At 44.9% G+C, this 17,458-nt stretch overlaps 1 protein-coding gene and 1 long non-coding RNA gene across 3 annotated transcripts in view; one reads left to right on the forward strand and one right to left on the reverse strand.

The window, feature by feature from the left end:
* LOC132079605 (uncharacterized) overlaps nucleotides 1-10,433 on the reverse strand; it is a 34,556-nt gene extending 24,123 nt beyond the window's left edge. For both annotated transcript variants that reach the window (XR_009419433.1, XR_009419434.1), the window contains exons 1-2: nucleotides 10,248-10,433; nucleotides 8,980-9,047 (exon numbers count right to left, since the gene is read on the reverse strand). This is a non-coding gene — a long non-coding RNA (uncharacterized LOC132079605). The remainder of the gene's footprint in view (nucleotides 1-8,979; nucleotides 9,048-10,247) is intronic.
* Nucleotides 10,434-10,632: 199 nt separating this feature from the next.
* PARP16 (poly(ADP-ribose) polymerase family member 16) lies at nucleotides 10,633-15,973 on the forward strand. The gene is made up of 6 exons (XM_059482119.1): nucleotides 10,633-10,887; nucleotides 11,783-11,920; nucleotides 12,704-12,910; nucleotides 13,976-14,147; nucleotides 14,495-14,636; nucleotides 15,261-15,973. Exons 1-6 carry the CDS (start codon nucleotides 10,696-10,698, stop codon nucleotides 15,403-15,405), a joined length of 996 nt encoding a protein of 331 aa, XP_059338102.1. The 5' UTR covers nucleotides 10,633-10,695; the 3' UTR covers nucleotides 15,406-15,973.
* Nucleotides 15,974-17,458: the final 1,485 nt, after the last annotated feature.

Here is a 17,458-nt window from a genome sequence, read left to right on the forward strand (position 1 = left end):
TGACCCAGAGAGCACTCCCAAAGTAGAAAAGCAGCAGCATTTCCAAAGGGAAGAAATCCAAGGTCTGACATGGACTCAATCTGAAAGAAAAACTTCTGGAAAGGATCAGGGCAAGGCCATGAATTTATGAAGTAGTTGTTCGGCTGACTCTAATTTTTAAAGCATTATTATCCTTTTAGCAGGGCTGTCGGGTAGATGGAAGCCAGAGCCAGTGTGATGAAGAGCAGCTGAGTAGCGATTTGCAGCAATTCCTCCTGCCTTCCACACTTTTTTCTGCAGAGCGGCAAGCCAAATTGCTTGTAACCAGCTTACTGCAGCCTGAAATGCTGCAAAAAGGGAAATTTCTGGGCTGGTGGTGTAAGGAATGAAGAGGGAGAATGAAAAAGGAAGAGAAACACCAATGGCAGGTCCTGAGATCGACTGGCATTCCAAAGCCCCAAGCCAGACAGGTGTTGGAAACATTTACTTTGAGGTCTTGAAGATTCTTTCTAGACTGACCCAAACCAGGGCAAACCAGAGTAATTTCTGCAGATTTAAAAGCATTTTGTGTGCCCTTGCAGCAAATCCTCATCTTGCTCACAGCTGTATCATCTGCATTTCTCTAACAAAAGCATCCCTGTTGGATGCAGCGCCCCTCTAACCTTCCAGGTGCTCAAAAGCCACCGTTTAAGTAATGCAATCAAAACAATCCAGCTAAAAGCCTTTCTTCTGGCCTAGACTGACATGAACTGTTCCTAATAAAGCTAAAGCTCAGTGGGACAACTAATGGGTGCTTATTAGTACAGGCAATGGACTATTCAGTCACCCATATAGAGAAACTAATGGGGATTGATGGTCAAAATACAGGATCAGGATTTACCTCTATATAAACAGCTGATAGGCTGATGATCTGATTAATCTTAGATATCAATGGGGAAAGTTCATACCTGGCTACTAAAGAGATAAACAAAATATGTGAAAAATAGCATCATTGGGTCCCTGGGAAGGTGTCATATTATTGCTGGTATTAGGTGAGATTCCAGAGACATCTACCTTTCTAAACAGCACGGGTTTGGGAGCAAGTTAGAAGATGGTGTAACCCAGACAATGCAAGAAAGCAGCTGGAAAAACCTCTGGATGAACCTTCACACTCAGAAAGAGTAGGCTTAGATTAGATATTAGAAAGAAATTTTACCCTGTGAGGGTGGGAAGGCACCAGCCCAGAGAAGCTGTGGATGCCCCATCCCTGGAAGTGTTTAAGGCCAAGCTGGAGGGAGCTCTGAGCAATCTGTTCTAGAGGAAAGTGTCCCTGCCCATGGCAGGGGAGTTGGAATTAGGTGATCATTAAAGTCCCCTCCAGCCCAAACCATTCTTTGGTCTTCTTTTTTTTTAAACCACCTTGGATACAATCCTACCTTTTCCTGATTAATCTCCTCCCTTCAGCAAACACTTCCCAAGATTTTTCTAAAATCCAAGATTTTTATACCTTTGCCCTAGAGCTGGTGGAGGAATGGTGTGATTTGCTGAGCTGAGGGAAGGGCATGGTCACCTCTGGGGCTTCTAAGTCACTCTTCCCTGCAGCAAAGCATTCCCTGATTTCCATCCTCCCATTTCCTTCCCTTTGAAAGGCCTCTGACCGGATCACAGATGGCAATTCCTGTGTGACAGATCCTAATGTCATTATTGATGACAAACCAGATGTCCAAGGAGACATAATGCTCCTTTTAATCCAGAATTCATTAAGAGCCTCACCTTTGTAGTTTAGGGTGAGTGCAAAGGTATCTTCATTGGAAGGGGTTGGGGCCACACATTTTTTTAACTCGTGCCTCAGTTTTCCTTTGCACAGCATGGCTGGAAGTGACTAAACCAGACACCAAAGGCATCCTGTTCTCAATAACAGCATCATTAAAATGCTACAAAAATCTCTCTTGAACTTTACAAGGGCCTGGGAAGGGACATGCTGGATGTGACAGAGTGTGTTATGAACCTCAAGCCATTACAACATGCTGCTCCTGCTCCTTGCTTCATTTTAGGTAAAATAATTCTTAGTCAGAAAGAAAGAATTCCTAGTTTGGGTTATGGAGCAATCCAAACACCTAATGTATCAGTTTGTTTCCTGCCAAATAGGAAACAGCTAAATATTATATATTTTTCTATAGATTAAGTATTGTATAGCAGTCCTGTTATAAACCACTGGATTAAAGGGAATGACATGGGACCAGCATAAGCAGGAGATGCAGTGTGGACCACAGGTAGTTAGCAGCAGGTAAAACACCACAGGTGACTTGTTCCCACTTACATTTTAAAACAAGAGCTCTTGTGCTCGTTATCTCTCTTGGAGACAGGGGAAAAAATCCCAACAGCCTTTGTGGCAGTGAAGACAAAGCTCTGCTCAGTAGGAGATGTTCTATACAGCATAATGTATGCCGGGAGCAATCCCGGTGTTTTATGGGCCCGCTTAGTGTGAAGTGCAAAACAGGCTTGGGGCTGAGGCTGCATTATTCATGGGGGACCTTAAATATTTCAGTGTGAGGCTGAGGTAGGGAACAATGTAACAATAGTGTATTGTCCCCTTTCTTCCCCTAAAATCATTGTTTGTGTTAAAGAAGGCAAGCAGGGAATCTTTCCCTTTCAGTCAAATGCCATGCACTGACACATCCCAGGGAAAAGCAGGGTAGCAGTGAGGCAAACCCCACAGTCCCTCCAAGGGAGGGGGAATTGTCCTGTTGTCTCCTAGCTCCCAAGGAAATATCAGTTCTGTCTTTAGAAAAGGAACAATTCAGTGCTGGACATATATTTTTGGAGATGATTCACCAGTTCTGTGCGTGAAGGGACACATCAGCAGGTGGGTGTGCAGACAAAGAAAGTTTCTGGCAGGTTTTTCCCTTCAAAACAGCAGAATTATTTCCACACCACTCTCCTGTGTATGACTTGCTTGATCAGAAGCAATGGCTGTTTTTTAGCAGGGCAGTGGGAATAACCCGAAATGGCAATGTCTGGGGTAATGCGGTCAGAGCAGTGGAGGGCAGAGGCAGGTGAGGAGGCAGAGCTGCCTCTGCGCAGATCCGCTGCTGCCATCAGCCGGCAGCTGCAATCCAGCGCAGGGCCCCTGCCTGGGACAAGAGCTAAGGCAGACACAGCACACACCTCTCATACCAAGCCCCTCCTTGGCTGTTTTCATGCAGAAGAGGCATCCTTAGGCTCAAAAAAGAGCAACACAGCAGATGGGATGCTCAGCACAGGGGAAAGCTGGACCTCTCCAGGCAAAATTTGCCTTTAAATGCTGCTTTATCCTCTCCAAAGCCACAGAGGTGAGAGTCACAGGAGCTTAAGGACAAGCCTCGCTGTGTCCCAGGCTGGGTATTTTGGAACTCTGCAGAAGTCGGATCATGCTGGCAGCTCCTCATGGCAGCACAAATTCACCAGTGCTGAATTTGGACCAGAGCTTCAGGGTCCAGTTCTCTTGCAGACAGCCTGGGTCTTGCTACTTATCGCTATAGTCTCTTGTTGAGACTCTTGAGCAGAGTGAGCTTTGGCCAAACTTCAGATAACCAGTTATTTCAGATAACATGATTCTGGCCAGCGCTACATGAGATTCCAGACCTTTCTCACTTCTGTTTCCCTTCCTGCAAAGATAAATCTTGGCAGCTGTCTCTCGCACGAGATAAAACAGAACCAGCTCCCCACATTCAACACAGCTGAAGTGCAATAAAATCCCTGTTTCTGCTCCTTTTGGAACCATCAGAAAGAAACTCGAGTGACTTCCCCGACAGTGAGAAATCCTGGTATTTCACTTTTGATGTTTAAACTCATCCATATTCCTTCTCAGCTTAGATCAAGGTTCACAGCCAGAAATTCACATTCCATAGCCACAAAACCTTACACTAGTCCACTTTGTTTATTTGTGACCTGTTAGACGTGCTGTGCTATCTACGTGGAGTAATTTGCATCCTGCTCCTTCCAAAACAAAGCTGCACAACTCTTCCTTTGAAACCAGCCCTCCAAAGGTGGGGAGACAATATTTGGGAGGGAACAGCCCTTTATTTGCAAGGAGATGTTGCTGCCTCCAGGACAACTGCTGCAAATGGACAGGTCTCTTACTACAAGGCTGATATGACCACTTTGCAGACTTCCCTTTTGTTTAGATTAACTGATAATTACCAAGCACAGATGTTGGGTTTTTTGGGATTTTTTTTAAGGAGATAGAGAACACAGAGATTGGTGTTGAAGACTGGGCACAACCTGCACACAAACCATGCCAGAGCAATCAGCTTTCTCCAGCAAGAACATTCCTGAGAGCCAAATCCGGATGGAACTCTTGGAATACTCCCCTGGGTATTCCCATATCATTTATCTCCTTAGCAAAGCTGCAAAGCTCTCATTTGGGATGTGGGGAAGAGGCAACAAGTCCCCCCTTTGCTGCAGGGGTGTCCCTGCAGACCCACACACCCCCTGTGCCATGACAAAGGTGCAGCACAGACACTGGGGGTGCTGCCAGCCCAGCTCCTGCCAGAACTGACCCAGAGCCCACTCCTGACCTGTCTTGGATTGGAGTGCATGACCTAGAGGTGAACTGCTCTATATCCCATATCCAGTCTCCCACTGAGTTTATTTTCTGGTGTGGCAGATCAAAGACTGCTGTAAGGAGAAAATCTATCAAAGGCTCAGCACCCCAACATAGATCCAGCTCGCTTTTATGTTTACTTTCAACAAGCATACTCCTTCCTATTGTTCAGCAATTGCTTTAAAATGGACAATTATCAGATTTCCCTATTAATGGGAAAAGTCAGGCAATCATAAATCTTAAAACATGCTACTATCTGCAAACTGCATGTCACACATTATGGAAAAACCAATCTGTGGAGGAAAGCTATTACTGAGTGACCATGTCTTGGCTCAGCAGCTGGTTTTAATTTCAGCAGAGGATCCCCTCTGCTTCCCAGCATCCAGCAGCACTGCTCTCCCCACTGCTTCCCTGTAAGCGCTGCAAAACTACAGTGTTGGCCTCACACTACAGCAATTCAGTGCTGCAATCAGCAAGGAGAACTTCTGCATCTTAGACCACTGCCAGCCCCTCACTGCATCCACCTTGTTTCTCATCCCATCCAAGAATGGATTGGGTTCGAAAGGACCTTAAATATCATTCTGTTCCACTCCACTGCCACGGACAGGAACACTTTCCAATAGACCGGGTTGCATCCAGTGTGTTTGGAAGAAGTGAAAAGTTCTTTTACTTCCCCTATACAATGACCTACACAAGGCTGAACCTGGTGACACACTGCCTTTCATGTCCTGGTACCTCTCATATGGCACAGAGAGCAAAAGAATGGACCAAAAGATACAGGTTGGTCTTCTGGACAAAGGAGCAGAGTGTCATTCAGGAATTCCTAGGTGGCATTCTGGCTCTCTCCATCAAAAAGCATTGGAATCTAGAGCAGCCATGAGGACAAATCTTTGTTCTGTTACAGTTTACAAGTGGCTTTGGATAAATTCCTTAAACACCCTCAGTTCCCATTCCTGTGCTAACTGGGATACTCATGCCCAGTTTACTGGGATGTCTCATGAATTATCTGATATTTGGGAAGCTCTTAAATCCATGTAACTCACATGCAACAATGAAATGTGATCCTGCTTTTAGATCAGAACAACAATAATTCAGAACTGAGCACATTTTGTTTTGATTTTCCTAAGACTGAATTCACTGAGACAAGTGACAAAGAAATATGATTCACCATATTCATGACTACTTCCAAAATGGTTTACTTTAATCTGAGCAATTGGAAAAACGTTAAAGGCAAAACTGCTTTACCCAGCTGACTTTAAAAGGTTGTTTCATTCCACATTTCTGTTTTCAATAAACATCCCAGGATAAAAACATCCCCTGCAGCAGATCTATGCAAAGGACAAAAAGGCGTTAAATCCAAAGTGGGGGCGGGTGGAAGAGATAAATAGTTTACTGCTATTATCTTTACCATATGTTCTATTCCAAGTGGATACACATAAACAGCATGCAATCTTCAAGCTCAGCTTTAGACTCTTTGAAGTGACCTGACCATACTACTAATTTATTTCAAACTAACCTTTCTCTTTGAACCTTAGGTCAAGGTTAATTCCATAATAAAACATACCTTATACAGCTGGCTGTTCCAGTGGTGCTAGCAAGGAACGAGGCCCTCAGTCATAAGCATTTGTTTCACTGAGTGTGGTATTGTATTTCTATTTTCCCTTCCCTGTATTAATTTCCTTCACAGACCCTAGTTAAGGGGAAAAAAAAACCTCTTTTCCGGTCCATGAGATCAATTTTAAACACACTGGAATTAAATGAAGACATTTAAGCCACATTTCTTTGCTGAAATGCATCCGCCAACACCAGAAACTATTTTTATTACAGTCTATGTTTAATAATCAGATCTTCAATTTCATAAGAAGCCACACAGCCACGTTATTCAAACTCCTGCACTGGCAATGACCCTTTCAGTATCTTTTACGAAACCATCTCTGCACTGAATCACAGCAAATCACCAAGGATAGCTTTTCTATCTAGGAAAATAAAGTGAGAAAAAAGAAACACGTTTCAAGGGCCCTTCTCAAAAAAAAAAACAAAGGAGAGCTCCTTGCCAGTGCCCCAGCCAGTCTTGCCTGCCTGTAGGTATAGAAGCATGCCAAGCAGGGGTGCAAAGGTGTGGGAGAAAGCTTGGAATATGGGATGCACTCCCTAAGAAACGCTGAGGGGCACAACACATTGTTCAAGCATTGCTCATCAGGTTTTTTCCAGAGGACTGGAAAGATGCTTTTCAATTTCAATCTCCAGCCCATGGCACACACTCACAGCAGTTAATTAAAAAGCAGCAACACCGAAGCTAAACCAGCAGCTGTTCCACATTTCTCCCGACTCCAGAGCCTTGCCAACACAGTGCCTCTTGGAGCTATTGGGAGAGGGATGAGTAGAAACCTTTTTTGGGGTTCGGGGTTTCTGCAAGGCACAGGCTAGAAAATCTCATCTGCTGTAGCTAACCCTGAGGGGAACTGTGCTTCCCCTCCAAAGGAACAATGATGTTACCCAAGCTTATCCTCCCACATTTTGCAGGCCTGAGTCTACAGCAGTTGATGTTCAGGATCACCAACACACCAAGGCACACTTCCCCTAAAACAGCCCCAAAAGCTTTCAGCACTTCACCTCTGGCTCAGGAACAGCTCTGTAAAACAGGGTTTAGCCCCGTGTTCAATGAGTTTGAGCAGGCAGCACTCTCAGGCAGCATCAATACAGCAAACTTGTTATCTCATCAGTATCTGTCATTGGGAACGCAGCTGAGCCTGCCGTAATGGGAGCCCCATCCATTTGGAATCCCAAAGGTAGGCATCGGTTTTGGATCAATGCTCTCACAATCTCCATTAACTATTAAAGCACCAGTGATGTTTTAGATCTATTTTGGGTTCATTTTTTAAACAATAACAAGGCCATAGAAGGTCTTTCACTGCATTTTGACTCTCTTAGAGTAATATAAAAAGGGGTGGCACAGGAAGCCCAGCATCCCCAGAACTGATGTGGTTCCAAGGAAAACCTTTCCCCTCCAGATCTCCATTCCCATTTCACCACAAGGTCTTTCTTTTCCAGCTTCTCCTCAGGGACTACTGCCTAATCCCACTCCTTAATCACATGCCAGGACACCCCACTTCCAACAGCAGGGCCCCAGCTGGCAGTGTCCTGCATGTCCTGCTCTTGACCCCATGCTCTGTCCCAAAACCACAGCCCTGGGGAAACTTGGAGGTAAAAGATACAGGATGCAGAAATTCCCAAACAAGAGACACACCCTTTGCTCTGTGGTGTGTCATTACTTGTCCCACAGATATCAAAAGCAATAGTCCCCCTGTTTCCTCTAACACAGTAATTGGTATCTTAAATGAGGGCACAGGAATTATTAATATCAGCTCAAAAGCTCAAAATAACAACGTAAAATTCCACCTAAATGCATAGAAAGAGACATCTCTACCATTTTCTAAACTTCTTCAACAGGCACCAAAAAATATTACATCTAATGATTTATTAGTGAATGAAATCAGCCAATTAGACAGCCAAGGACTGATTTTGAAAAAAAGGATCACACAGAACAATTTAATATCATGGGAGATAATAAACATGTCCTGAGCTGGATCACTGAATGATGTTGCTAACAGCCTGTCAGAGATATCAGATATTTATTTAGCAGAATAAGGCACCACATCAGATAAAGTAAAATACATCCTCTCAAGGATATAGAAATATGGAAAGGAATCACTCCAGCTGCATTTCAAGTCTGGGTAATTTCCATAACTCCTGAGAAAAGGCTTTGTGTGGTGCTAGCTCTCTTCTTAGGGCACCCATCCATGCTGCTGGCATGTGGGAGACACTCCGGAGCAAGCAAGTTGAAAAATAGCACAGATCTCACAGACTGAACAATGTTCTAAAGATAAAAACATGCACAGGTATCTACTAAATTGAGTAATGTAAACTGAAGGCACCTTTAAAGTAATTTTGTCTACATGCTGTCATTAAATATGTCAGACCCAAGCAAGTATTTGTGCTGTCCTGGAAATGATGGCTTAATATTACAGATTTTTTGATGCAGCTGCTATGGAAAGGTGCTTTTTTGGATAAACTAGTAAAAAGCAAGTAAACAAAGCTACAACTCAATTCAATTATATATATTATTGTGAAATATCTTACAATTTAATGCAACAGTGCACAGGCTATCTGGTTATACCCAAAATTTTGAAATCTGATCATTATTAAGTGTATTCAGAATTATTAAACATTTCAAGTCATTCAAGTGGATGATTAAGAATGGGAATTCTGCACCTTAGGAATCAAGTTCCCTTTTTTTTTTTTGCTTTTGACCAGTTTCACCTTAGGATATAACACAGATGGTGTTCCTATTAAAGAAGGCTGCCAATTGCAGCTCCAGCTATCTCTGGAAATCCAGCTACAAGATGAGAGCCCAGTAAAAAGTATTCACAACTGACCTTAGCATTTTTCTGAGCATCTGTGCATGCCTGCATCAGTTACTTCATGGATATGCGCAATATCCTTCCTGAATGAAGAAACCAAGAAAGGTGTTAGAAGACCTCAAATATTGCTATACATTTCCAAAATTTTACTCAAGACACCAATATCTGATATCTAACAGCATTTGGGCTGAGGAGGCTTCCACCTTGACGATGGGAATTTCTAAGACATTTTGGGACTGGAAAGAGGCTTCACAGCACGAACATCACACCAGCATTCCAGGGAGGAACACTGAGCCTCAATTTCAAGCAACATAAGGAATGCAACTTGATGAAGAGGTTCAATTAAAATGTGAATTCCTCTCCCTTAATCCTGCAATGCCAGTCTGCAGAGGTGACTCAAACAAACCTGGATTCTTCCTTGAGACTACAAATTTGGATGACAAAGGGAATTGTTGAGGAGTAATGACATCAACATGTTTTTGACTTAAGTAAGTCTGTTAAAATTAGAGCTACATAAAACCAAATTTGACACAAAAAACAATCTCCTTAGATAACCCTTCTAGTTAATCTGCTCTTTCACACGAATGCAATGCCCAAGATGGGAGTTTGTATCTGCCAGGCCCCAGCAGTTGAGGGCAGGGCCCTGGGACCCTCCCTGTGCTGTGCAGAGGATGGGGCACAAGCCACCTGACATGGCCACTGTGCACTTAACACCCCAGCACACTGTCAGCATCCCCCCCTCTGTCCCCTGCCATGGGCTCCTGATGCGCTTGCACTCTGCGTATAAAGAGCTGGGGTCCCCCTCCATGTCCTCTTTGCCCCATGGTCTTGGGGCCTGACTTGGTTTGTATCTGAGGTAAAGGTGACATTTCCCCTCCTGACCTATAAACCCTTCCAGTCTCTGAGAGGAACATGCAATTGCTCCCTTTACGCCCTCCAGGTCACTACCTGAGAAGAAGATGCTGCTGTACCCTGTAGGCCTCTCGCAGTTTCCACCTGAAGAGAAAGCACCATTCTCCCATACCCCTCTCCCAGTCTCTACCTGTGAGGGTGACCCCATTTTTCACTGTACCCCTTTTCCCAATCTCTACCTGAGGGCAAGGTGCCATTCCTGTCTATACCCCTCTCCTGGTCATCCCCTGAGGGGAGGGTGCCATGGCCCACTCTACCCAACTCTTGACCAACACCTGAGGGGACGGCGCCATTTTCCCACGGCACCCCCCTCAGTCTCATCCTGAGGGGAAAGCACCATTCCCTCGACATACTTTTCTTCAGGTCATTACCTGAGGCAAAGGTGCCAGTCCCTTTCGTACACCTCTTCCGATTTCTGCCTGAGGAGAAGGCGCTATTCCCCACGAACCTTCTTCTCCCGGCCTCTGCCTGAGGGGGAGATGCCACTGTGTCCCTGAACCCCACTCCCGGTCTCTGCCTGAGGGGAAGATGCCACTGTCCTCTGTAATAATCTCCGGTCTCTACCGGAGGGGAAGGCGCCATTCCCCCAGACCTCCGTCCCCTCTCCCCATCCCCACGTAACAGGGCACAACCGCCCGCCACCCTCGCTCCCGGAGGCGCACCGACCGGCAGCTCCGGAGCGGCGCGGGGCGGGCGGAGGCGGCTGCGGGGCGGGGCCGCGGGGCCACGCCGCGGCCCCGGCGGCGGAAGGGGCGACGCCGGCGGGGCGGGCGCTGCCGCCTTGTCGGAGCGGCCGGTGCTCGGCAGCCCCCGCCGGGCATGTCAGCACCGGGCCCCGGCCCCGGCGAGGCGGCCCTGGGCGCCAGGGAGGCGGCGCGGCGGGACCCGCTGGCCGCCGACCTGCGGTGCAGCCTGTTCGCCGCCGCGCTGCAGAGCTACAAGCGCGATTCGGCGCTGAGGCCCTTCCCGGGCCGCTACGCCAGCGGCGACAGCAAGGACTTCGAGGGGCTGGTGAGTGCCTGGGGCCGGCCCGGGGAGGCTGCCCGAGGCGCCAGGGCACCTGCCCCGATGGGGAGCACAGGCTGCCCGCAGAGGTGAGGGCAGCGGCGCCGCAGGGTCACGGATCAGTCAGGATGAAAGGTTTATCCAGTCAAGAAATCCAGGTTTAAAATAGTATTTGGGATTCTGACCGATAAACCCACACTGGGAAACGCCCAGATCCGGTGTGGACAGCACATGAAGTAACAAGCCATAGGTAACAGGTAGGGAGCCGACAGGACGAGAGGGAGCGGCCTCAAGCGGCTCAAGATTGAGGATTCTGGAACATTTCTACCCTGAAAGGGTGGCTGGGCATTAGCACAGACTGCCCAGGGAAGTGATGGAATCACCATCCCTGGAGGTGTTCAGAAAACACGTAGATGTGGCACTGGGGGTCATGGTTTAGTGGTGGGCTTGGCAAAGTTAGGCTAAGGGTTGGACTCAGTAATCTCAGATGTGTTTTCCAGCCTGAATGTTTCTAATATTATGTGAAGTGTGAAGAGAGCTTGCCAACGTTACATTCAAATTCATATTGAAGGACTTGCATGTTACATGACCTGAACACTCCCATGTGAGGTGTACTGCACATGCTGCTCTGTGATAGATTGTTTTCTCTCAGGAGTGCGTCTGATTGTTCCTGTACAAACCCTACAGATAGCGTTGGTAAATATCACTGTTTGTAACTTGCCTGCTATTTGCGTTCAGAGCAATTGACAAACTTCCCCACAAACTGGAAACAAATGTTTATATCTCAGAACAGAACCTGTTTTTCAGTTGGTTGGGGTGAAATATTGTTTCGTTTTCACTAGAGGTCCCTGTTTAATCGCAATGGCGCTAAGGAGCCTGTGCTGAATGCCTCTGTTGTTAGCTTGCAGATACCAAGGCTCTACCAAGCCTCAAAGAGCTTCTGGAATCTGTTCCAAATACAGATACAAGGACCTGGGAGCTGTTTAGTTGGATTCTATCATCTAAAGTCTTCATGATACAAAGTACTAAGAAACAGGAGGTAAGTTTTGAATTCTGAAAATCTAAATTAGAATTTGGCTTTTGAGGCAAACTTGCTCTTCAGACACTATTTCCTCCTCCCAGAATTAAGTTGGTTATTGTGAGAGCTTGACAGCTGAACATAAATCCATTCTTCTCTGTATATAGAGAGGAATGCTTTAAAGTAAATTTTCAGGAACACTGGTTGGAAGAAAGAGTTACCAATGTCAGTAGTTGATGATGGACAGTGATTGTAGTTGATTACTGCAGCTAACATAACATGCACGTGCATGGTTTAGGCTGAGAGAGTCCAATTTGGGTGTCATGGAGCTGGGTCCTGCTTGTCACTGAGAAAGACAACTCTTGTCTTTTGCCCCAAAAAGGGAAAGGTTCAGAGCCACTCAGGCACTTCTGTAGCAGGGATCAAAATAATTGTAGAGATTAGCAGTAAGCTGAAAACAGCTTCTGTTTTTGTTTTTTTTCCTCTTGCAAGATCAGCTGATGAATATATTGTCTTAATAGCCAAAGCAGAATTGTGATATTGTCCTTGCATAATAAATTAATTCATAATTACAATTCAGGTTTGGGGTTTTTTTCTGGAGACAAGATTAAGGATTTAACTTCAATAGCAAGAAACTGGCAGGATTTTTACTTACTTACTCCTTCTGAATTGTGAGAGTGTTGAATTCTAACTCAGAAAAGCATAATCAGAATCCATTAAACGCTATGAAGGGACGGGAAGCGGAATTTCCAGTGAGTAATGTAACCACATAAACCAACATTGATATTCCTTCCTGTTTTTAAGTACGAGAAGATCCAGGAACTCACAGGGATGTCTGGGGCTGCAGTTCCTGCTCCAGACTATCTCTTTGAAGTCATGTACTGTGATCAAATGAACACTAAGTTTGCTGAGACCAAGGGAGAGCGGGACCTTATCTACGCCTTCCACGGGAGCCGCCTGGAGAACTTCCATTCCATCCTGCACCACGGCCTGCACTGCCACTTGAACAGGGTGAGGCTCCTGCCATTGACACCATCTTCCCTTGCTCACTTGCAGCTGGGTATGCATTTTAAAAATAGGCCCAGATTCCTTTTGGGGTATGAAATGTGCTGATGCTCTTGTTCTGCTGTGTTCATTTCAGTGTAGGCCTTCGCAGATGGCCGTGTTGGATTTTCTAGCGCAGACTGAGGGTAAAAACTGGAAGTGGCATGAAACCCTTTTCACCAGTGTGACAAATTATGACTGTCTTTTGCTTCTTTATAAGGAAGTGTAATTCCTCTGAAAATCCTGTCCTGACAGCCTGCAGCTGGGAAGTGCCTGTCTGCAGAGACGGAGGATAGTGGAGATTTTCTGCCTGGCCTTGTATTCAGCAAAGTTTCAGGTGCTGCTTGCCAGTGGAGCCTTCTTAAAATGGTCTGGTTCAGGGAGACATCCCACAGGATTTGCACCTCTTCTGATTTCAGTGGAAGGGAAGTTGAGATTCCTGGCTTTTTGTGTCAGCTGTGAGGCAGCTTTGACACAGCACCTGCTTGACATTCCAGTCAACCTGGATTGTGTTTTTTCCCCACATTCTCAATGAGTAATGGTTTACTGGGTACAATGGACTTACTGGAGTAATAATTTTAGCCAGTGTGGCAAATTGAAAAGTTCTTTCCTCTTTTCTAGTAAAGCATGGATTTAAATGAAGTAAAACCTTGTCTTGTTTGGGGAGTTTAGATTACTTGAATGATGACAGTCTCAATAAATCGATGAAATGCCTTTGAACAGCAGTGCAGTCATGTTGATGTAAAATACTTTTGCTGGCAAACTAACTCCAAATCCGGGAAAGCATGAATCTGTCCACACCAAGTGCTCTGCCAAGCAGCTAATTTGAGGGATGGGAGAGGGCAGCAGCCCCACCCCAAGGAAGTTGTGCCAGGACAAAAACAGTGCATGGACCAGGCCCAGCATGGGTCAGAAAGGCCTTTCGTAATTTACCTTCAGGAGCAGAACTGCCAGTCTGAAAGGAAAGAACACTTGTATGTTGTTTGAGGTTTGCAGCACATGATTTTAGGGTGGATTTCTGCTCTGTTTCAGACATCCCTGTTTGGTGAAGGCACCTATCTGACCAGTGACCTGAGCCTGGCTCTGCTGTACAGCCCTCACAGCCTCGGCTGGCAGCGAAGTGCACTGGGCTCTGTCCTCAGCTGTGTGGCTGTCTGTGAGATCATTGACCACCCAGATGTAAAGTGTCAGGTGAAAAAGAAAGGTGAGGCTAGCACAGTAATAACTGTGTAGCAGTTACATCTGTCCTTCATGTTATTTTTCTTTCCCCGTTAATATCAGTGGCTCCTTGAGCACTGGATGGGAGATTTACCTCCTTGTCACCCTGGTCTGGGCCATAATGTCATCCATACCAAGGATGACTAGGAGTGGTATAGCCTCAAGCAAACTTCTCACTCTATTCTTGGATGCTGAGGGATTCAGGGGAATACCAAGACTAGATTTTTGGTTATCTCATTCCCATTCTTCTGGGGGGTGTGTATGGGGGTGTTGGTTGTTTACTTTTTTACAGTTACTTGAAGTTCTGCAATTTTTTTTCTTTTCCCAATTCAGATTCAGAAGAAATAGACAGAAAAAGAGCAAGAGTGAAAAACAGCGAAGGGGGAGACGTACCACAGAAATACTTTGTTGTCACAAACAACCAGCTTTTACGAGTTAAATACTTGCTAGTGTATTCACAGAAGCAGCATAGGAGGTAAGAGTTCAGCTGTCTAGAGGGATGAGCTGCTACAACAGCCAGATAAACACATCTCATTGTTGAAAAATAATAGAAAACAACCAAGAAAGATATACTGCACTGCCAGAATTTGTTTGTAGCCTGTTTTCTATGGAAATCTTACACTATCATGTTGCCTCTGCCTTGCTCTTTGACATTCCCAGGCTAAGCTAAATTTGCTTTTTTTACCAGACCTGTAAGCACTTAGAGTCTTTGAGAGGTCTAATTATCTGTTTGTGGCAGGAATCCAAGAGTGAATGTCTGGTGAGTGCACCTCTTACAACTGCCTCAGTTTTAACTCTGCCCTTATCTATCCTAAGTGCTAAGTGGCAGTGTTCACTCAGCTACTCAACACATGTCTACAGGCCAGGCAGCTACAGCTCCAGACCACAGGGAAAGGTGTGAACATGGGGAGAAAAGACAGAATTGTGCACAGAGACTTAAGGAAAAGGGATGTGGTGGAAATCAGGCTGCCTTAGTTACAGAGATTGTGGAACAACTTCCTGTTTTTATAGGATTTGCTTAAAATAATGAAGCCTGAAATACTTTTTGCCAAGATATTTGTGCATCTCTGACAGAATTCATGCCCTTTTCCCCTTTCAGGCCTTCTAATGAATCTTCCTGGTTCTACACCCACCGTTTTGCTGTAATGATGATGCTGTACCTGCTGTTGCTGATAGCGATAGGGGCCAGCAACTCACCAACCTTCATCTACTACTGGCACAGAATGTTTGACTCGGAGAGATGAACCAGCCGAGATGATAAACTGTTCATTTCACCACGTGCCTTAACAATAGCTGATCTGCAGTGCACTGCCTGTCTTCCAGAGCTCTGGAAATAAAGGTGCCCACTTCTGTCACCAATATATTAATCCTCATGGCATCTCTGCAATTATTCTTATTTCTGTGTTCCTGGGATTCATGAGGATGCCTAGTACAGCTGAAAAGGATCACTGTGGTGCGGCTTAGCATGAGCCAATTGTTAAGGGTCCATGGAAAAAAGGTTATTTAAGATTAATGAAAACTAAGCATGGAAACACTCAGGTGTAACTTATTTTCTGTCAAGCTGAAGTATGTTTGCACAAGTTGGAAAGGAGGATTTTTCTGGATGTCAGGCAAAGCAACCTGTTTGGGAATCTTATCAGTGTGTTTTCAGAAACTGAATCTAGTGATGTTTGGCATGTATCAATGCAGATGGAATTACTTTTAAAATTTTAAAACTAACTTTGGCCAGGAATTTTTATATTTCAGCATAATGATTGTAAGGAAAAAAAAATCAGTAAGAAATAAAACAACCGCCAAATGGAAGAACTTAAACGGTTTCTAGTATGTTTTTTCCCCTCTGTAGAACATTGTTGTGTTTTCATCCCAGCTGGCAGTTAAGCACAAATCCAAAACATAGTTACTGCACTGCTATGAGGAAAATTCATTGTATCCTGGACAAAACCAGCACAAACATCTACAAGGCTTGTGGTCTCAGCCGTGATCTGTCTTATCCTAGCTTACTGTGCAGATTAGACAAACCCAGGGTTTTCAGCATCAATACTGAATAAGGATTGTTCTTACCAAACTGGGGATTTGTTAGAGAATACACCACGTGCAAGTTAGCAATGCAACATACACAGGGCAATGCTCTCTCCTCTCTCCCTCCTGTCAAGTCATTTGTGTTTGCTGTTTGTTGTGTTTGCAAAGCAACCTACAACTGCCTGAAACAGAAAAGGGAGCAAAGCACTGTCCTCTGATTAGTGACTGGGCGTGGGGTAATCCCATGAAGACCCAGGGATTCTAGGCAAAGAAAAGTCAGATAGGTGCCACAGTTCAGTCTTGCAGTCCAGCCTTTAGTAGATTTGATGTATGCAGATTTTCATTGCACAGTGAACCCTAACCACAAAAAAAACCCCAACTCATCACATATTTCCAGCAAATGAGTATGTGATTACTAGCTTACTCATTAAATATTTCAAAGAAAATCTCTTATTTTTCTGATGTTGTTCTGGTACCTAATTGCCAGAAATAATGTCCTGGTAATCAAGTTTTTTAATTCAAGGCTGAGAACAAGTTCATTTACAGCAACCCCTCTTCTTGGTGACTGGAGCTAGACACATTTATCCCGCTTAATTTTGCTGCCAGAACAAATTTATTTATTCACCATACAGCTTGCAAAACAAGAACATTATAATCCAATTCCCCATTGCCTTTAAGAGCCTGTTAATAATGCTCACTGTCAAAGGACACTGCAGCGCCTCAGCCCAAGAAGTGTCCGTGCTAATTATAGCAGAGATTTGCAATTAAAATATACATAAACAAATAATTTATTGTGCAACAGGTTCAACTACTTTATAGTTTACTCCTTGATATTTCAGTGCAGAAACTTGGGGTTTGGGATGTGCAAAGGGGTCGTGGGAATATTTGTCTATTTTTGTCTTCAGCATGTTATATTAAATGTTGTGCCATGTAAATATACAAGTTTAGGGGAGATAATGTGCCAGCCAGAAAACCTGGAGGTATTTTATGCTGTCTAAAGGATACTGCTTTGTAAAAGCCTGGTTTGTTTGAAAAAAACCCCTTCTTTTGGAACAGATGGGCTGTTTGGGGCCCTTTGGAAAAGGAGGAGGTTGAGCAGCAGTTGTGGGATGGCTGTCTGCTGCACTGCAGGGAAAGGCACAAACCTGGGAGCTCCTGAGCCAGATGAAAAGAACACAGCAGGGATTTAAAACTCTTTTCTTTGGGTTTCTTTGCATAGGAAAGTTTCTGAGAGTAAGCAGAAGTAATAATAGTTCCAGGCTATGTCCCCAGAGAGCA

The sequence above is a fragment of the Ammospiza nelsoni genome, chromosome 14, assembly GCF_027579445.1.
Source record: "Ammospiza nelsoni isolate bAmmNel1 chromosome 14, bAmmNel1.pri, whole genome shotgun sequence".
Classification (NCBI taxonomy): Eukaryota; Metazoa; Chordata; class Aves; order Passeriformes; family Passerellidae; genus Ammospiza; species Ammospiza nelsoni.